The sequence below is a fragment of the Larus michahellis genome, chromosome 1 (genome assembly GCF_964199755.1).
Source record: "Larus michahellis chromosome 1, bLarMic1.1, whole genome shotgun sequence".
Lineage (NCBI taxonomy): Eukaryota > Metazoa > Chordata > Aves > Charadriiformes > Laridae > Larus > Larus michahellis.
This window is the reverse complement of record NC_133896.1, coordinates 105,900,314-105,922,349: the sequence shown is the minus strand read 5'-3', so window position 1 is coordinate 105,922,349 and position 22,036 is coordinate 105,900,314. Positions and strand designations below refer to the sequence as shown.

The 22,036-nt window shown below is 39.2% G+C and overlaps 1 protein-coding gene across 6 annotated transcripts in view; it reads right to left on the bottom strand.

Annotated features, from left to right (window-relative positions):
* The window catches only part of EPHA6 (EPH receptor A6), a 512,920-nt gene that overhangs the window by 122,413 nt on the left and 368,471 nt on the right, over positions 1–22,036 (bottom strand). For 3 of the 6 annotated variants that reach the window (XM_074597837.1, XM_074597854.1, XM_074597874.1), the window contains 4 exons: positions 16,879–16,926; positions 16,303–16,465; positions 4,829–4,937; positions 504–574 (listed from right to left, as the gene is read on the bottom strand). In XM_074597837.1, the coding sequence (XP_074453938.1) occupies positions 504–574; positions 4,829–4,937; positions 16,303–16,465; positions 16,879–16,926 (391 nt within the window). The remainder of the gene's footprint in view (positions 1–503; positions 575–4,828; positions 4,938–16,302; positions 16,466–16,878; positions 16,927–22,036) is intronic. The other 3 variants (XM_074597845.1, XM_074597864.1, XR_012588748.1) reach the window with 2 other exon arrangements.

The following is a 22,036-nucleotide window of genomic DNA, read 5'->3' as shown; positions in this document are numbered from 1 at the left end:
TTTAAACTAAGTAGCTAAACTAAACTAAACTAAACAAACTAATATACTGCCCATGAGAGATTGCCAGGATTTTATCTCATAGTGAGCAGTAACATGAGGGAAGGCAACTGATTCCACTTTTTATTTCTTGGGTGGTTGGAAGTGTAAATCCCTAAAGACAAATAGAATTGGATACAAATAAAGCACATAGTCTCCAAGAGTGGAATTTTGAGGCAGAAATTCAATATCGTCCATACCAGTTGAGAATTCAAAGAAACATACCTGATAAACTGATAAATATTATTAACAGAATATCAAAAAAACTTATTAACTAGAGTGAATTCAGTGAAATTGTTCAAGAGGACATACAAATAAAAATAAACACCCTTGACAGTGCAGAAAATAAGGAACTATTCAAATGGCCAGATTAAAACATCACGGGCAAAAGCTGTACATAAAACAATGAACATTCTTCATTTAAAACATTATACAGATATTATATAACGCAGCGTTGAACTACTTACAATCTCCATTTTGCAAATGAGCCCTTCTTTTCTCTTCAGATTTCATTTTGGCCTTTATGTACCACTGGCATCTTTTAAGAAAAACAAGTGAGGTTTTAATTAAAATACTTGCCATGCATAAAATAAATGTACATTAAGTTTTAGCTGCACTTTTACGAAAGCCAAAATTTTTGCATTTGGAATTTATATTTAGTTAGGAATCTAAAGAGAGAAATGTGCATGAAGAGCTACAAACAGATTAGATACAAATAAAAATAAATCAAGGTTGAATGATTAGTATGAAAATGACTACTTAAATTCAAGATTGCTGCAATACTTTATTTCCAAGTTTGACTCCTCCAAAGAATCCTGATACTTTATTAAATTATTACTTCCCTGCATTCTTGTTGGCATACATAGGTTTGTGCTAATTAAACCTTATCCTTTTAACTCATACCCAGTGGGTCAAAAAAGCTCACGTTTTCTTCCTAGGATAATAATTTCTACGATTTCATCATGTTTCATGAAAAAATAAAATATTTTTTCACATCAGGACCACTTTTTTTTTTTTTTTCTGAGTAGCTCTGTGCAGTCTGAGTCAGGCACTGACTTGTCGTTTCTTCTAAGATAGCAGCTATCATATAGGATAAACAATACATACCCTCCTATGTGAATACGGTGATTTAGCATATGCCTGTATGATTGCTATAAAATTGTAAATCTTTGGCAAACAACACATGACTGTGGATGTTTATGAATAGCTAGCAACCTTACCTGAGAATGCAAGGGTATGTTGGAGAAAAGTGCCACATGGCAAGTTTTCAGGGTCCCTGTAATGAAACCTCCCCCAGCCTGAATGCTGCCTACCTGCAGGACTGTTAATGCTGATTTAGAGGGTCACATGATAGACGCAACGGTTTCAGTCAAGACAAAACAAAATATTTTCTCTTGGTCTTAAAGCTCTTTCTCACTCGCTGAACAGCCTAAGAGGCATGATTTGGACGGAAATCTTTTGGTGTGAGGGCTAGACTAAGGGCTAAGGGCTGTTGGGGCACTGACCCCAGTGGAGAGCAGCAGCACGTGTGGACATGTGTTTTGGTGTACAGACACTCAGTTCCAACATCAGCTTGAAAAAAATGACTGGCCTCTATGTGTTCATTACCAGCCTTATAAAATAAAATAGACTACAATTATAGGTAGCATATCCATTAAAATACTAACAATGGAGATATGAGAAATATGTGAACATACCACCTCATTTCAATGGTTCATTTAAACTACTGAAACAGAGTAGGAACGCTCGCAAATTCATTCATTGCTGCAGAGGTGATGACGAACACCGGAAGGGCAGAAACTTCTGAAGCTGTCATGGTTATGTATGCTTATGAAGGGAAAGAGCAACCAGCGGATTCTCAGCTTCTGTGGAAATCTTTAGATTCTACACGAGTTGCCGGGACCACTAAGCATGCCAGTGCCATTTTTAGGATCTGAACAACTGGTCTGTAGAGTGTCAACTGCCAAGAACACTGAACACAAGCTCTTACACTTCAAGTGTCTGCCCAAGGGAACAGCCAAAAAAACAAGGCTTTAACCCTGTCCAATTGTCCTACGTATGCATGTGGCCCCAAAGCTTGATTACAGAAGCCAGTGAGTCACCAGCAGAGGGATCTTCCAGCTCCCCGTTCCCTGCTAGTACCAGCTACAGAACAATCGGAGAGGAATAATTTCTGTACTGATAAGACAAATCACACCAAGCTTTAACATCGCATTTCCTGGCATTTAGGCGGGAGCCCTGTCTCACTGCGTATCCTGTGCCTCGAAGTCTCTGTGGCTTTCATTTTTCTATCTGCAATTGCCAGCCGTGCTTCCTGCTTCCTCTTGGTGGATAATCACTCAGCAAAGTGCAGAGGCAGGTGCTCATTTAACCCAGCCTCTCCACTATGAATAGACTCATCAGCAGCCCTGTGACTCGACAGCTCATCAAATTGCTAATTCTAAACAGTGAAGCAGAGCACATCTGTAGGGTACCAGTCCCATTTTTCAAGCAGAAATTTACCTCCAGTCCTAGAGCAAATTGAGTATTTATTCAAATTTTTCTTTCTCTGTCTTCTGTAGAATACACTCTTATCACTGCATTTAAGCAGCACTCAAAATGAATTCTTATCTTACATAATTGAAACGGTCCCATTGAGTAAGATGTTAGAAAGCTAGGAGAATCTCTGATATCCTTAACATTAGCAAACAGGAGGAATAAACACAGAAAGAAACCCATTTCCATATATTTTTCATTCCTGAGTTTGAGCTGTTTTGAGTTATGTTTCAGAATTCCATGTAAGGATTCCACGCAATAATTTTCTCTGAAAGTTTGCCTTTGTCCAAATAATTCTTCTCTCTTCTGAAAGACCCTACTGTTCGTCAGTGTTTGTAGTAATTATAGGAATATTTACTTAGCTTCTAAGATTATCTAAGGTCACAATATGTTCCAATGTTAACTGCTTCCATTAACTTCAACAGAATGTTAGACTTCACTGGTTTTATTATTTAGCAGAGAGAACATTAATTCACATAATGGTAGCTACTGCGGTGCCATATTTGGTTGCTGGGGTACTGCAAATAAAACCTCCAGCCTACACTGACAGAACTTCACTTTCTTTTCAAGTTAGAGGTAATGCTATACCAACAAAACAGAAACTTAATTACAAATCTGAAAGCGCAGCATCGTCTATTGATATCAGCCCCGACTGTGATGACCATTATCACATTCAGAGGAGTCAGTGTAACGTCTTTTCTCTAAGGGGAAACACGGGCTCTCAACCAGGACAGGAATAGCGCAGAATCTCATCCCAACTCTGGGTTTTTTCTGTCCCCAAGCTAGGTAAGGAGGAAACTCCATAGAGAATCCTCCTCACTTGGAGGCTCTTCCACCATCTGTTTCATGTGTCTGAAGGAGGGAGAGGGGAAAAGGGTAGAGGGGGGCCAGAGCCCACACAACCTGCCCTGCAGAGCTTACTGCAGGAGCTACGAGCCGGACTCCTCTGCTCGAAGGCCCGTTCCTCTACAGAATATCAACCTGCTTCTTGGCCTTCTTGATCCATGGCAGCACTGCAGTGCCACTGATGTCTCACAGAGGAGACAGGGACATAATGGCTTTAATCCTTTTAAATTCTGCTTTGCTTCCTGGTGGAAGCAGGTGAAGTCCTGAAATCACACAGGAAACACTTGGAGGCTCAGTGAAAATGGAAACAGACCACCATGAAAGCAGCTACGCCTGCGGGGATCTGAGCTCCTGCAAGGACTGATGTTCCGACCTCTCCGTGTGTTCTGTAGCAAGTCCAATTAGAATTTGTGAGTTCCATTAAAACCTTCAGTGTGTAATGATTATGGCATCTGGCCTCTCAAATCAAAATGCTTTCTCATCCAGTTTGCATAATGTCATTATTTGATCCTGATCAACACATCAACTGAAGGAAGGTGGACAATCACAGCACTGCACTAAAAGAATTGTAAGTATAAGAATCAGGGTAGTTATAAAAAATAATCATTGTTCAGATTAGTGAATTCCACTGCCAGTGCAACAGTACTGCTGTAATGTAGATTTAATTGGGATATATTCAATACAAGTTAGAAAAAAAAAAACGCCAAAAGCAATAAAACAGGACCTTCTGGAAGCTATTTTCTGTTCACCAGTTCTGTTCACAGGCAGTGGCATCATCTTAATGTTTTGGAGTAAAGTTTTCCTTAGTTTAATTTCATTGCCTAATTCCTGTGTTTTCTCTTACTATATGCAGAAATTTGCATATAAAAGACGTAATTAACTGAGTATGATTTTTTCTACATATTTAATATAGTAAAAGTAATAAAAAATTGTCCACTCAAGTGCCTTCAGCAAGCTACATTGCCAGCCCCAAGACACCAAAAATCCTAAGATTACACCCTCCAAAGCTTTGCAATTGACAGTTACAAGATTTTGTAAAAAATACTGCGATTTTTTGTTTTTTGGTTTTTTTTGGTCTTCTAATGTCAGAACCTTGATGGTGCAGGTACCTTGTATTTTTAAATTCTCACTCTGCAGACAAGAGGTCCAGAAACTTTTTTTAAAAACAGCCAAGTTATTTCCTGAGTTCACATAATTGCTTAGCTCCCCAAACTGGGTTTTTTACACGAAACAACACTCACAATAGAACCGTGAATATGAGCAGTGTTGAACAAAGAGGACATTAACCACTCTGTGCCTAACCCTTATTTTAGCACTGAAAATGTGGTGAACGACTTAACTGTTATTCTTAAATTCTTAGTTCTGGATGACTCTGACCGTGAGTAAATAAGAACACTGTAGTGTTAATTACCTCCCGGTGATGAGGAAGAACAAAGTGAGGATGACCAGGAGAGTGAATCCACCAACAGCAGCAGTGGCAATTACAAGAATCTGTCCCTGCTCCGCAGCCATATCAGAAGCTGAAAGAGAAGCACAGAGAAAAGAGGTTAAAGCTCCATCACCCAGGGTTCTTGCCGAATGGGTGACAACATTTCACTGGTCACATGTTGCAATTACTTTGTAATAGTTTCCTTCGTGCTTAGCAAGGGCATCAGATGCGAACGCGCCTGTGAAGCGAAAAACCATAACCCATGTCTCAAGTATGATGAAGGGAATGAAGGGAAGATGTTTACAAGGGAAGATGATTTTAAAATGAGGACCTAGCATTATCAAACACTTGCAATTTACTAAAGTTTGAATATGACAGGATTTTGAACGCAGAACTAGAACGTATTTTTTCTTTAGCTTTATTTAGCTTAATCCTGCATCTAATTCAGAATTTCTCTCCATCCATCTGTCCCAGGGAACTCAGCAGCAGCGCTATGTATGTAAGAGATATTAAACTGTGTTCAGGAGGAAGCAAAGCAAAAGAGCACACTTAGTATCTAGCCTCAGACACTCTTCTGTATGTCTGGTGTATGTTTTTATTGTCACAAAATTTATACAGTTTTACCTGCAACATGCTCTGGTGATTGGCAACTCTGTAGTTGAAAAAAAAAAAAATTATTTTCTTATGCCTCATGTTTTTCTCTTTGCTTTTTGTAGGACATTTAGGAGTTAAAAAATAACACCTGAAATTATCCGGTCTCTAGACACTTGCTCTTTTTATGAATTTATTCTGCATAATATTAAATCTTTACATTGACAAAGTACCTACTTACAGTGCAGTTGGTTCTCACTGTCCAACTACTACATGAACAGAAAAAGAATTAGGCTAATTTTTTTCTCTATATCCTGTCTTGTGACACCAAAGTTTTATTTCTTAAACTCAATTACACTCGAATATTTTCACCACGTGATGTTTACCTAATTCTCGGTTTCTGTTTCCATGAGAAACATAACATTTTTCTGAAAGGTGAATAAATAATTCTAATCAATGACCTCTGACAACAGGAGTAAATGTGGAAACGAAAATACATTTTAGATTTATCAGGAAAGCAACTTTGATTTTTTAAACTTGCAAACTTCAGCTTTTAAACTTGCAAAATCTTCAGCTTTCTTTAGGCACCACATGATTAAAGCTTAGAGAAATCACCTAGGCTGCTGCAAAGAGAACGCTCAGCAGGCTATATTCTCTCACTTTGCAGTTGATGTAGCCCAATACAAAGCACACACTGCTGCCCAAAGCCCATGAAATGCTGTTTCCAAGAAAAACGTTTGGCTCCAAAATAATATTTGTGAGTGGTTTAGAAATTAGCAGCGTAAACTGGCTTTGTAATAGTAGTAAAGCAAATAAAACCAATAGTAGTTTATGTCAAATTTTCAGCAAAACCAACTTGTTAAATTTCTGACATTAGGTTTCTGTCCATATAATTTAATGGAGATATGCACTGGCAGTAAATTACAAGGCATTCAGTATCTGTGGTCATAGGCTGTCCACAGACAAGTTAAATATATACGTCTTCCAATAAATGATGTAGCAAATACTCACTGAATGCTAATGTCCGAAATGGTATCTAGTGATATTATGGGAGCGGATTCTAGCTCTGCATTGTGTTATGTTCCTCAGGGTCAGATTAGTTGGAAAAATACAACTTAACAAACATCGTGCCACACAAGTAACAACGCAAATAGTACCAGGCTCTCCAAAAGAAGCGCTGAATACTATTTTCGGACTAGCAGGGGTTGTGTTAAATGTTGCAAAGATCGTTATGGCCAGGCACAGTCTGAAGTTATAAATGAAGGAGGAGGTATTAGATGAGTCTATCTTGCCTTTCTATGCAATGGAAGTGAGAGGACAAACTGCAGCCTTCTTTCCTTATTTTTTTTTTTTAATAGGAAAAACAGGTGTGCAAAAATAGTGAATTCAGCAGGAGAAAAGCAAACCATGGGCTCAGACAAATTAGCTGTGGTTTTGTTCAACAGACATTCATCGTCAAGGAGACAACCCAGGGCCTTTATTTGTGAGAATTAAAGGTGCAAATGTAGGCACTGATTCTGTGGTACAAAGAAGCACTCTGCAGCTATTGAGATGAAGAAATTCACGTTTCCTGGATCATTTCTGCTGAATGGAGCTGCTATTTCTTGTTGTTTTAGCTAAAACAGAATGCAATTTATCAGTTTAATAAAATATATATTTTCTATCAGAAACCAGAGTCAAATTCATGAAGGGGATAAATGAATCTTAGTTTGCCATACTAGTTTGAATGGCAAACTAGTAACAACAGACGAGGAGAAGGCTGAGGTTCTCAACAACTTTTTTCCTCGGTCTTCACTGCCAGCCTCTCTCCTCACGCCTCCCAAGTTGAAGGATTGCAAGACGGGGACCTGTGGAACAAAGTCCCTCCCACTGTAAGTGAAGACAAGGTTCGTGACCACCTGAGGAACCTGAACATATACAAGTCTATGGGACCTGATGGGATGAACCCCAGAGTCCTGAGGGAATTGGCTGATGTACTGGCCAAGCTGCTCTCCATGATATTTGAAAAGTCATGGCAGTCAGGTGAAGTCCCTGGTGACTGGAAAAAGGGAAAAATCGCACCCATTTTTAAAAAGGGTAGAAAGGAGGACCCTGGGAACTACTGCCCTGTCAGCCTCACCTCTGTGCCTGAGAAGATCATGGAATAGATCCTCCTAGAAGCTATGCTAAGGCACATGGAGGACAGGGAGGTGATTAGAGACAGCCAGCATGTCTTCACCAGGGACAAGTCCTGTCTGACCAACCTGTTGGCTTTCTACAATGGAGTGACTGGATCAGTGGACAAGGGAAGAGCAATGGATATCATCTATCTGGACTTCTGCAAGGCCTTTGACACGGTCCCCCACAATGTCCTTCTCTCTAAGTTGGAGAGATACGGATTTGATGGGTGGACTGTTTGGTGGATAAGGAACTGGCTGGATGGTTGCATCCAGAGGGTAGTGGTCAATGGCTCAATGTCCAGATGGAGAGGGGTGACAAGTGGTGTCCCTCAGGGATCCGTACTGGGACCGGTGCTGTTCAACATCTTCATCAATGATTTAGACAGTGGGATCAAGTGCACCCTCAGCAAGTTTGCTGATGACACCAAGCTGAGTGGTGTGGCTGACAGGCCAGAGGGACAGGATGTCATCCAGAGGGACCTGGATGAGCTAGAGAGGTGGGCCTGAGCAAACCTTATGAAGTTCAACAAGGCCAAGTGCAAGGTCCTACACTTGGGTTGGGACAATCCTCATTACCAATACAGGCTGGGGGATGACGTGATAGAGAGTAGCCCTGCAGAAAAGGACCTGGGGATACTGGTAGATGAAAAGCTGGACATGAGCCGGCAATGTGTGCTTGCAGCCCAGAAGGCCAATCGCATCCTGAGCTGCATCAAAAGAACCGTGGCCAGCAGATCCAGAGAATTGATTCTCCCCCTCTACTCTGCTCTCATGAGACCCCACCTGGAGTACTGTGTCCAGCTCTGGAACCCTCAGCACAAGGACATGGATCTGTTGGAGAAGGTCCAGAGGAGGGCCACGAAGATGAACCGAGGGCTGGAGCACCTCTCCTATGAAGACAGGCTGAGAGGGTTGGGGTTGTTCAGCCTGGAGAAGAGAAGGCTCCAGGGAGACCTTATAGCAGCCTTCCAGTACCTGAAGGGGCCTATAAGAAAGCTGGGGAGGGGCTGTTTGCAAGGGCATGTAGCAATAGGATGAGGGGCAGTGGTTTTAAACCAGAGCAGGGCAGGTTTACATTAGACGTTAGGAAGAAGTTCTTTACAATGAGGGTGGTGAGACACTGGCACAGGTTGCCCAGAGAGGTGGTGGAGGCCCCATCCCTGGAGACATTCAAGGCCAGGCTTGATGAGGCTCTGAGCAACCTGATCTAGTTGAGGATGTCCCTGCTTACTGCAGGGGGGTTGGACTAGATGACCTTTAAAGGTCCCTTCCAACCCAACACATTCTATGATTCTATGATAAATTCCAGACTGACTGAGTTCTTTCCACCTCTAAGTAATATGATTTTTAGCTGAGACTGTACGTACTTAAAAAGTGATCATTCTGTTTCTCTTGTTTGTATTTTACTGTGTTGGCAGAGGTGTCAGAGTCCAATATATTAGGATTTGTTTTCAAGTAGCCAAATCACTATAAGGGGCTTTCAAGCCTGAAACTTCCTGATGACCTTAATTTACTTGTCAGATAAAAATGTCAAATGACAGACAAGTATAATTGAAAAATACGGATTTGTTAAAAACTGACAGAGAGGCAGGTAAGGCAAAATGATGGAAATACTTATTTTTGCTTGAAGTGATCCTCCTAGAAATCAATAAAGGCGCAGCACAGCGAACAACACATATATAGGCACATGTGTATGCGCATACACAAACTGCTCGCAAGCAGGCAAAAGGTCCCCTAAAACACTATCTAGGCAGTGAGAAGACAGTAATCAGGGACAGTCAACAATTAAATTTTTTACAGCATTTTGCCATTCTAAATTAAATTCAGCATGTCCCTCCATCTCTCTGTTCTTTTCTTGTTTCTGCAGCTTTTCCTAAGGTAAAGTTCAAGTTGTAAATAATAAGAGCTTTAACATGTAATGTTTCTGTTGTGCATGTTCCTGAATCTTTTGTCATTTCCTGCTTTTTCTTCCTTCATTTGTCCTCTCTATCAGCTGTGCATATTGGTATATAACCTCGTGTTTGTCCTCAAGACTATTCTTGGTTATGCAAGACAGAAAAGCTCAGTTTAAAACCCCATTACGATAGGCTGCAAGGCCAAGCAAGTTCCTGCAACCTTTCTTCAACTCTGTGTGTATATAGAGTGCTGCATTTAAACATAGAAGTACATAGCATTTTCTCCAGAATCACATTTGTTAGACAACACAGCCAGCATTCATACAGCTAAAACAGTATTTTGTTGTTTCTACAACTCTTCAAGCACATTGTAGCTGCAACTAATGTGATTAGTCAAAGTGGTGATTTAATTTTAAAACTGTGCTATGTATCATACATGTACCCAGAAGCATATTATCCAGATAAACTCTTCACTCCAGTTATTCTCCATGCTTAACCCAGGTTATATACCCAAAATAACATTTAAAGTGTCTGATTGCATCATTCCAGCTTCCTTGCTTAACACCGTGCCCAGAAATCCCTTCTGCATCCAGCCTGGTGCCAGTTCTGTCCCCACCATCTACTCTTTACATCCATGCCCTGTTTGGGCTCCTCTCTGGGTTCTTCACCCAAATGTGTGGAGGAGGAGCTGCACTTTCCCTCTTCTCTGGGATGAAGGGAAATATCCCAAGGCTTCTTCACTTCTTCACTCGGCAGACTGGAAGAAATCGTGTCGATGTTTTAGTCATCTAAAGGATGAAAGACAGAGAGAATCTTCCAGCTCTCTTCTCCTCTCTTTTCTTTGAGACAATTTCTCCAAAATCTTTTAAAAGGTTGTGTATTTGGTATAAAAGGGATGGCAGCCCTAATGACAGCTCACTTCTGTCTCTTAGCTACATCCTTTAGTTATTTCAATTTGACATCACTGGACCTTCCAGCAGACTGAAAGATAAAAAAAGTTGACAGAAAGACAGCTAGACAGATAATACAGAGTAGCTGTAAGACAGATAAGTGTGGACGGTGAGAACTGGAGCTCTAATAGACATGAACTGGCTGTCAGATTTACAAGGTATTTTAAACAAAGGTGCTTAAGAACAATAGGAAAGAAAAATATAAAGTCTAATTAGGGTAACCTTTACATTTTCAGAAGTGCAGTTCTTGTGCTCCAGTGAACTGATGGACACCAGTCTAAGAGGAAATGTGGGAAAGGAAGGAGGTAATGGAATGGTAATCTTAAAGAAGACTTTTAAAGGGGAAAAATAATGCCATCACTAGCATAAAGATGTAAAACTTTTTGGTATGTATGTAAAGAAGTAAAAAACTTCTTCCAAGTGTTGGCCCTAACATTAGCTTCCTGACCAGTGGATGAATTGGAAGCCTGTGCAAGCAGTTTGAGATCCAAGCAAGGATGTTGCTCTTGTTTAGGAAATGCAAAGGAAAAGTACAATATCTGGGGCTTCTGGGCACATACATTAGAGAAATGAGATAGGTTGATGGCAAATTTGAAGAACAAATGGCTGAAAATATAAAACACAGTAAGGAAATACTTCAAGATTAAAATGAGACATTCTGAGATATTCAGTGCTGACTACTTTGAATGAACAGTAGGACTAGGCAGACATGGGAAGAGATCCAGCAAGAGACTTTCTAAATATGAGATATGTGCCATCTCATTTGCTTGTTTCAAGCAGAAATCTAATCTACTATTGTCAAAACATCAAACATTCTCACCAAAAAATCTCTATTTTGCATTGACAATTCAATTTACTTCTAAAAATCCTAGGGACAGCTTTTCTGTCGTGGCATGAATCAGGGCATGTGCTTGAAACAATACCGGACCTCCATCAGAATCAATGACTCGGGACACCTCTCTTGAGCTTTGGAGTTCTGGAAAGAATGGAGTCCAGGGCCTAAATCACATCTGGGGGCAATTCAAAATAGCATGATTTGAGGCTGAAAAGTTAAAGATAGATTTTGCGGATAGGGGAAGAGGAGAAAGAATTTGAGAATTCAGCAGATCTGGCATACAAGAAAGTCACCATCTGTGCCTATGGTAAAGAAATTAAAGCTATTGTTTCATCACGATCAGTGTTTCAGGCCAATTAATTTTTCACAGTCCTCAAATTTATGAAATACCTAATCAGGTTTTCTATTAGCATTTCTGAACTTTTTAATTTTTTATTGTTAATATGATTTATTTGAAGCACACAAAAGCCTACATTGCTTTTGGATTAAAAATCATCATGTCCTTACATTTATCACTCTGTTCAGCCCAAGCACTAATCCACACTGCACACATGCTAGTTTGCCCTTTAGGCCCCTTCTAAAACAAGCCAGCTAGTTCCCTTTTGGATTATTTTTTTTTCCCTAATGATGGGAAGGCTGACATGGGAAATATCCTGAGTTTTAGAACAAGCCCTGCATAAGAAAGCTACAGCATGAAAACACTGCACTGCCTAACAGCTGTAAATTGTTCAGTATTTTACAAATTCCTCTAGGCACAAGGGCCTCTGAGGTGATATAGTAAAAAACATTCCTCAGGAAAAAAGGAATGCTTTGAATCATTAATTTAAAAAAAAACAAAGAAGCCAAAACCCAAAAATAGTCTTCTATAAACAGCTAGTTAGAAGAGAGAGAGAAAAATAGAGAGGGAGAGACAAAACAGAGATTAAAGCATGTTTGCCCTGGGACAAATACTTTTTTAGTCACAGAACACATTTTATTCTATCCTAGGAAGGACCAGAGTTTTTTGTGTTGACTCAGATAGTTGGTACTCCTGATACCAGGTACTCCTGATACAATCAGGTATCTATACAAGGGGCAATGATTTTAAACTAAATGAGGGCAGATTTAGACTAGATATAAGGAAGACGTTTTTTACAATGAGGGTGGTGAAACAATGGCCCGGGTTGCCCAGAGAGGTGGTAGATGCCCCATCCCTGAAAACATTCAAGATCAGGCTGGACGGGGCTCTGAGCAACCCGACCTAGTTGAAGATGTCCCGGCTCATTGCAGGGAGGTTGCACTAGATGACCTTTAGAGGTCCCTTCCAACACAAAAGCAGCAAGTACATGTGAAGTTATGCTTCAATTTATAGCCACAGCAGTGGTACGTGTGTGTGTGCTGGAGTGTATGAAGCCCTGACAGCTTCGCTAGAAGAGTTTTGCCTGTAAGGCGCTGAAACAGAAAGACTGAATAAAATGGCAATAAGGCACACAAATCAAAAGCAGGAGCTACTATGATTTGCAAAGGTATTACATTTTCCAGCAGCAGCCTCTTAGCTTTAACAGGGGAAGAAATGCCTAACAACATCCATTCACCCATCCCTGCTCCCTTGAAAAGAATTTGTCTGACTTTTCTAGGTAACTCCATTTCCTTTCATAAAGAAATTCACAAATTTTAGGCCTTCCATTTATTGGTCTCTGCAGCAGGGAGGAGAGTTCAACAACAACATGCTCCCCAAGCAATGGCTGCCTCAGTTTGCTGGTCACTAAGCGAGGGTCCTTCTGAAAAACTCAACTGTTTTTTCACTACTGCTACAGAGTTGGTCTTCTTTCCGCCTCATGCACCACTATTAATAATTATACCAAAATGTCTTAGTGTTCCTAGCAACGAGGTATCTAATTTTATCCTACGCGACTGCAGTAGCACAGATAGTGTTTCAACCAGTAAACCGGAGAAGGCACGACAGCACTGTCCTGCCAGGGACAGTATGTTTAAGGACATAGATGTACACATCTCACAATTGATGAACCATTACTTTTTTACAACTTGTCTATCACTTCAGAGAAAAATCCTACTTTTGGATTGCCCACTTTACCACTGTTTATTAACAAATAATGTCAATATTCAGCAGTGTAAATGGAACAACCTTGGATGTTCAGCTGCAACTGGTCCTGGAATTCTTCTCTAGATGCTAACACTATAACATGTAGAATTGGCAGACAGCTGAAAGATGTTACAAGCTAATGCCAATTGAGAAGGATTTTTATCAAACACGACTTGAAATATTTTTTGCCATTTTGATGAGATTGTTGGTTGATAAATTTTCTGTTGACAACACAGACTTTTAAAAGACTATTCTTCCGAGCCTTCTCATGAAAACATTAACTATATAAAATCAGTATAGCTCATATTAAATTAATTAAAATCTGGCTAACTAAAACACCACAAAAAGTAATTGCAAATGTGGAATTTTCACCAAGTAACTTGTTACTAAAGGGTAGGGATGGAGGAAGCTCCAATAGTCTGCCTTGGTTTGATATTATTTGGTATCTTTCAGAAGAATTGAGAAGAACATATATTAAAAAACCAGAAAATTTTCAGCTGAGCTGCCTACTGCCAGACTAGTAAATGATGAAGATAAAACTCCTACACAGCTTGACTTGGTCTGGTTTGTAAGATAGATGTATGCCAGCAAGAGCGAATTACCATTTACTTGTACTGATACAATTATGCAGTCCAAGTCTCAACACAACCCTCCCCAATCCCTCCATCTAAATGTAGGTCAGTATCTTGGAATACGATGGTACTGAAAAAAATGTTGCTATGTTCTACTTATTCAGCTGCGTAAGGCAATGCTCCTGTTCGGGCAGAAATTGCTTACACCTGTAAGTAAAAGAAAACTGAATTATAAGGAGGAAAGCGGTGTTAGGTCTGTTTGTGGCATCATCAACAGATTTAGTTTTCCAGTTTAATTCAGTATCAGGTTCAGCTCTGATGTCATACTTCAAAAAGGATGTTAAAATTTTGGAGAGCTGCAAAATGATTCAATGTCTTGAAAAACTGGTGGTTTTAGAGAGAGAGGGAGTATTTATATCACTTATGGGAAAGAGAAGAGAATTCTTTAAAAGGGCATACACACATTTAGGTGATGAAGAGATTTCTGATAGGCTTTTCAATTTGGCAGAAAAGGGTCACAAGATACAAGCTAAACAAAAAAATTCAGGCTAGAAATAAGGTGCAAATTTTTAATTACGAGGCTTAAGCACTAGCACCATCTACCTATAAATATGGTGAGCTCTCCATTACTGGAAGACTCTAAATCAAGACTATTTGTATATGGTAGGTGTTACTTTTCAATCTATTGTCATTAGCTGTCCGGAAAAGTTACAGTTACAGTCATTACGCCCATGTCATGAAAGGGGTACAAATGAATGATCATAATAATCTGATATTGCCTTGAAGTTTAGAATAGGCCAATTTTAAAAATACTGCTGTGAGGAAGTAAGACATTTGGAGAGTAACAAGGCATCATTTGACTTGTCACTGAGTATTGCTTCAACCTGAAATACGTAATATTTACCAGCAGGCATTTACTTTGTTTCCCCCCCCGCTTCGAAATCTAAAGCAGGACTGTATAAATATTTGAATAAGACCACAGTACTTTGAACTACCCTTTTAATTAAACTGAAGTCTTTATCTAGCTCCAGGTACCATTTCAAACAGCGGCAGAATTTCTGTCGACCTCCATCTCAATTATTATAAACAAAAACTCTCTGTCTACATTTCCTTTCAATCACACAATGATTATATTTACAACAAATCAAATAATTTTAGTGAGGCAGAAGCCTAAGCAATAAATGTTGGTAAAAAGCAAACCTCATTCCCAGGAGATGTTTCTATCAGCAGTGCCAATGAGAGAAATGTCACTGGAACCACAGTCTTCCTGATTTAGATGGGGAAGTTGCATTTTCACAAACGTGACACAGGCTCACAGACACTTAGATAACATTTACTTTTGATAAGAGTTATGTCCCTGCGTGCATAAAGCCTCATAGTTATTGCATTAGAAGATGCAGAGAGGATCTACTGGAATTCCTGAAAGCACCCAAGTGCTCAACTCCTATTCAAACCAATTGGCTTAAGTACCCAGAAAATTTTAAAAAGTCCAATTAGGCATTAAGCACTTGGAAATCTATCCCTAAAACATTTTTGAAATAGAAGTTAAGATGCAATGAAAATGGAACACAAACCCCTGGGTGCTCTTGAAAACACTTCTATAGTTTTGAGTCTGTACTTTAGCTTGAATTCTAAAACACTAATGAAAAAACATGGTATACATAATTGGTTAATTAAAGTAATTTCATTAACGAGTGTGTTAGTGTTGTATCTACTACACTAATTTTATCTCAAATGTTTTGTAAATACCTTGTTTGCAGTGTCTTTGAACATGAAGGGTAATACATGACTTAAATATAAAATTGTTCAGAGCATGAACATCATACATAGCATCAAGCCTTTTTGCATATTCTGCAGGAATATGTAGGCTTTTTGCTTCTTACCAGCAAATTTAGCCGGCTTATTGGTTAATGGAAATGCATATAAAAGTTTTCTTTTTTTTTTTATTTGTAGAGTCTGGGAGCACTAAATCTACAGAGAAAAGATTCCATCACTGTGTTCTGCGAGCTTGCATGAAGCTGCTGGACTTATGTAAAGCCTGACTAAGGCATTTCTAGACGTCAAAAGCAAGGCCTTCTTCAAGCAAAGAAAGGATCACAGAATCATAGAATATCTCAAGTTGGAAGGGACCCATAAGGAAATTATGCAGAAGAAAACATTCCTGCAGCTGCAGCATTGGGCTAAAATTTCTATTTGTTATAAATCCAGAAGTATGACGCTGAGGCTTACTTGTTTTTTATCATACAGCAGTGGTCCTTTTCTGATAAGCAAATGGTATGGATTCAGCCATTCAAACTCCCAATGTCTCACTGTTTTAGAATTAGATGCTACTTCTATTGTATTTGATTTTTTTTCCTTCAGTGAAACTTACTTTCATCTCCAGTTTCAAATTCAAACTTCTGGCTATAGCCGCTGTATCCTGCTGCCGTCCTGACTCTGATATGAAATATATACTTGGTGGCTGGCTTGAGACCTGTGATGATAACACTTGGAGCCTTGGACCTTGTGGAGGAATAGCTGAGCTGCTCATGCTCCTGAGGGACAAAAGAGGGGAGAAATGATATCAAGTTGAGTTGTACAAACTTTGCAAAATTGATATAGCAGAACTGAAGCTCCACATTCTTCTCATGAATGTAAAATGTGTTTATAAAAGGAGGTGCAGGTATGGATTTCTGTACTTTGATTTTGTGCTACAGTCATAATGTATGATATGGCCTTGAATTTTTTGTCTTTAATCTTGCATAGAAACATATCACATCTTTGTGACTTGGGTTAGTAATTACACTGTAGTCAAAACAATATGGAATTAGTACAAGACTACATTCACAGAAAATGGCAGCTAGAATGGTAGCTAATTATTTTTGCACAATGGACAAACTAGGAGGTCGGTAAATACTAATAAGCTGTAAAGTAAAGATGTGGGAGTATTCAAATACCCGCTACTCACTTCTACCCGCAGGTAGTGCCAAAATGCCGGCGCTATCCGTGGGTAGACCTGTGGGTAAAAGGAAATAAAAATTAACTTTTTCTTTAAAGTCTGTAAACTTCTAGTATGGTTCAGCTGCTTCACTGCTGCTGAACATAATTTCCCTTTCCAGGTAGCTGTAATGTAGTCCTACGTGACATTCCCTTTCACACTCTCTAAGCAGAAACACTCTGCAAAAGTCCCCTGTTTATCTCCTAGCAGTTGATCCTGGGCATCTGCTGAGAATTCCTGACTCTCACAGAGATCACTGAGAATTATGGTGTGCAGAGATCACTGGGAATTACCACTGCAGACCAGCTGCTGTAGTACGGAGACCAGCCATATCGATTGCTGTGCGAAAACTAAGTGCTGCTTTGCTAGACAGGTCGCTGCTGCTACTTTTACATGAGGGGATGACTTAAAAGAAGCGAGAGTTTATTCCCTGTCATTAGTTACTTGTCACTTGATAAATCTGTAATCATTTATATGGTGCCTTAAGGCTAGCTTTACTTTGTTGCAGGAGGATTTGTCTCCAAACTGACACATAAGCAGAAATGTCCTTGGCATATGCTTAACAACCCAACTGTGATACCCATAGGGCACCATATACATTTATTATACCATGCAGTAATATTATAGTATGTATAAGTTATTCAAAGGGTGTTTCCAGCCTGTTAAGAAGGAAACAATCTGGTTGACAGAAGAGATATAACCAGGAGAAGAATAGGTTTCAGTTAGATTCTGTTGGACTCTTAACCTCTTCTGAGCAGCATACGTATATTTTTTATATAAAACAAACAGTTTTATATAAAAAGATGCTGAGTTAACTTCAGTCATGGTGTAACAAAGCCACATTAACATAGGGCAGCAGGTACATCAGTATTCCCCCAGTAGGGACACAAGGAGATGACTAAGAAAACCGAATTAAAACCCAAATGTACAAAAATAATCTAATGATTCTGTTAAGTGAAGGAGGAGAAGGAAGGCAACAATCACCAATATCTAAAATAATTGCATTTAATGGTCACTTCAAACAGTGGAAATACTTTGAGAAACTATAATAAGAGGAAGTGTTGATTTGTTCTACAATCTATTACCAAATTCTGAAACAGCAAGAAGTGTATATTTAAATTGAAATAGTAAGACACAGTGTACATGTAATGTTATGGATGGAGACTACAATTAATATACAAACTAACAACTTCTATAACTATCAAAATATTTACTTGAAATGTTATAACTTCGCTTTGAACAGGTTAGTGGATTTTAGACATACTGTTTTTAAGAAATTTCAGAAAATACTTATTTTCTTCTGACAGAAGGCCAGACTATTAAAGTGATGGATTTTTTTAATTCTTTTTTTGTGAATAAGCTTTCTGCAACTCGAAAAATAGCATGTGTGTGAGCAAAAAAAGAATAATAGGTTAATACTCAGATTTGTAAGAAAATAGAGAACTCCTACACATACAGAGGAGTTTTCACACTACTTTATGGACATTTGACGAACATTCAGTGTGTCATGAACAGCTAATTTCTATTTTATAGCCTTGTTATACGTGCAACTTTCAGGGACTTCCATGTGTAGAGGGGTCACATAACTTAACATGTTAACGGCCAGGATATGCAAACTTGGAGAACACAAGACTTGAATTTATTTAGTAATGAAGCTGCTGACTAAAGTGTGTACCAAAGAGATCAAGTCTTTCAACACAAGCTAGCGACCAGCTCAAAATTAATCCAAGAATTAGGAAAAAAAAAAAAAAAATCACCTGATTTTGCACTATTCTAAGACCACACTGAATCATAGGTATGGCCCAATGTTTGTGATCTTGCCCATTAAATACAGTATCAATACAAGATTCTGTTTCTGCACTTCAGTCCAGGTAAAGACATGCCATCCAGTGAAGGAAAGATTCTGGATGTGTTCATTAATGGTTATGTAAACAGCAAATGCTTGTTTTATATGGGTATTAGTATGCTTCAGTTTGACGTTTTAATAAGTACTATGTGCTCCATCTGTCACGACCCAGACATAGGAAGGCAGAGACTTTACACTCTGGAATGTGCTGGAAATTTTTATTTAGGCTCCGCAACCTGTAAGATAAGGAGAGGACCACTACCTAAGGGATTTCACTGTACAGTGTAATAGTTGCAAGCCATTTACTTTCCCCAGACTACCTTGCTGCTTGAAATCAAGTTCTAATCATGTAACAATTTACTGTTTTTTTCTGACCTGCTGGAAAGATTGCAGAAATAAAGTTTCAGAATAATTTGATGGCATTGTAAAAAGAAATAGGTTCCTTCAGAGGAGAATGGAAATGGAAATTTTGTCAATAATTGGTGGAGACTCCCCAAGATCCAGTGATAAGATTTACTCCCTGAAGCCTGCAGAACAAGGCCAGTAGCAGTGAAGAACCGGGAATGACTTCTGAAAAAAACAATCTGAGCTATATCTGTTTTGTTATATCTGTTATTACAGGCTAAATACTGTGTGTAAAACAGCACGTGGGATATAGCAGCTTCCTAACCAGGGACGTGGACAGACGTTTATCAAGTATAATTTATTATTTGTAGTTGTTCAAAGATAATGAGTGTGACAAGGACTGTGATGGTAACATTTAATCAACAAAATGGGACCCTCCATTCGTGTGGGCAGGCTGTCGCTAGCAGCAGCTTCCTGATGGGCAGCCATCTCTGCTTGTCCCTTCTGGGCGGTGGAAGGTATTTTGGTCACGTCTAAGGGTTGTCTGGCTTGCTGCCCCCTCACTGTCTGCCTGTGGCTACCTGTGGTAAGCCCTGAGGGGTCCCATCTCCGTGCCCTCCCGTTTCCTTTCTTCTTTCTTTTCTGCAGCCATCCACCACAGGGTCCAAAAAACGATGTCTAGGAGTACATGATCATAAAAGTAATACTGCTGTCATATGGGAAAGGGGGTAGCATTTGTTACTGAAAATGAAATAGGGGAAAGGGAACCTGTCACCTTGGTGTATTTGAGAAGAAAAGGCTTCATAAGCCTGCACCTGAGGAGAAAGTTGCTCAAACTTGAGGCAAAATGATTAATAGCTGGAAACTTCACATTGTTTTATGTGAATGCTTCCCACAAAGAAATCAGCCTTTTTGGATGGGATTCACACAGCAGACAATTCTCCAAAGAGTGGATGCTTTGGCATTACTCCCTTCTCATGACAATGACAGGATCTGCAGCCTACCTGGAAAGCCAGAGCTTTCCACAGAGAGACATAATTTGAGGTTGATGCGTGTGGCTCTCAAGGTTGGCCACTCTTCTGCCATGATCTTTCCCAAGGAGGCTAAGATGGTCTCAGAATAAAACGATACAATTCTAGTCTGCAGTTAAGTATGGGATGCTTTGCCTTACTCTTGCCACAGATAATATGCACTTACTTCTGCATAGATTCTGGGTTCAAAAAGTGAATTTTAAATTGCAGGACTTGGATGTAATTCTTGGATGTTAGTGCATGCTTTTACCACACCCTGATTTTATGTTGTGGCAAAATCTAGACATACATCAACCCTCCTGCCATGCGCCATATTTCCCATTGAAATGAGGCATGTATTTGTGGGCCAGAAGGTGCCACAACATGCTTTGTGACAGAACTCTGACCTGGACAGTAATGGGACCAGGATCAATGGGAAATGCCAAGGACTACATCTGTTCTGTACACTACTACAAAACCTGCAAAAGAAAAGTTTCGCGGATACGCCTGTGTTTGCCATTGCATGCAAGCAGTAAGTGAACTGCTGGCCATTATATATGGCTCAGAGTTCATATAAAATGAGACGTACAAGAAATGCTCTGATCCTTCACATTAGTATCAGAGTGGCATTTGTGATCTTAAGATGGCACAGGACTCATGAGAAGCAGTTCTGAGACACAGGGGCTGCGGGTTTAAACATAAGTTAAAGGAGTCTATCTAACATAACGTACTAGTCAGATTAGTATACCTACTAGTCAGAATCTGGTATTAGAAAATTCATAAGAAACATTTCCACTGTATGACATCGTCAGAATAGATTATAGTTCTTCATTATGCCTCACGGAAAGTCACTACTTTTTTAATGAATGTCATATTCATCCAATATCCAGATCTTATATTATAGCGATGAATATTACCATTTTTCTCGTATGCTCAAAAGAAAGGGGATTCCCTTTGATGACATTACCACTTGCAAACAAATAGATAAACCTCCACATGCCACACCTATATGAACATGCTGCTCTAATTTTATCCCCGCCTTACTTCAGAGGGAAACAGCACAGAAAGGAAGACTTTGTGCACATATACGTATTGTATTGATGTATTGATAAAGACTAACCAAAATGTTATGATCTTTTATCAGTTTAGACTCGTACTCCAATCACAGAGTTTACAGTCTGATGCTATGGGTGAGAAAAAGTATATATAACTAAAAATGTTTAGTGGAAAAAAAAAAGATTAATGGAAATAAAAGCTGAAATGCAGAATTTTGCTTACAGTGCTCAAATAACCTTTAAAAGATTAACTTTACCAGTAAAACCCTCATAAAAATCCAGGTGATTTCAGGTGTACAAGGTTTGTCACCATTAATATTGGAGTGGGAAAGAGAAATACGGCTCTAATCAAAATAATACCAGTCCTTATTTTAGCAATTGAAAAAGATAACCAAATACAATTTTCTATTATTTAGAATATATAATGGGAGCTCCAGGAATTGCCACTCTCGCAGTTTACTCTGTCTCTAGTTTGTTTTACGAATGACAATCAAGGTATTCAGTTCATTGAGTCCCATGAGTAATGGAAAAGCCTTCTTAAATTGACACTGGGGAAAGAGTTTTCAAAGGCTTTTGCCAGCTGAAAACATACTTATTGTGTACCTACAACTTCCAAATGTATGTGTCCGGAAAGAATCCAGGGAGACAGTAACTGAATTTACTATCAACTGCTTGCAAATACATTTTCCAGTTTATATCCATTGTCCTCTAACATGAAAATTCTGTACTTAAGCCGTATAATCCTGCTTAGCCTTTTTTGGAGCACATTCACTTAACAGAAAGAAACACTAATAGAGATTCAATCTATATACCACAGGGACCAGGTCTTTCTCCTGTGCACTAAAGCACAATGTCAAAGCTGAATAAGTACC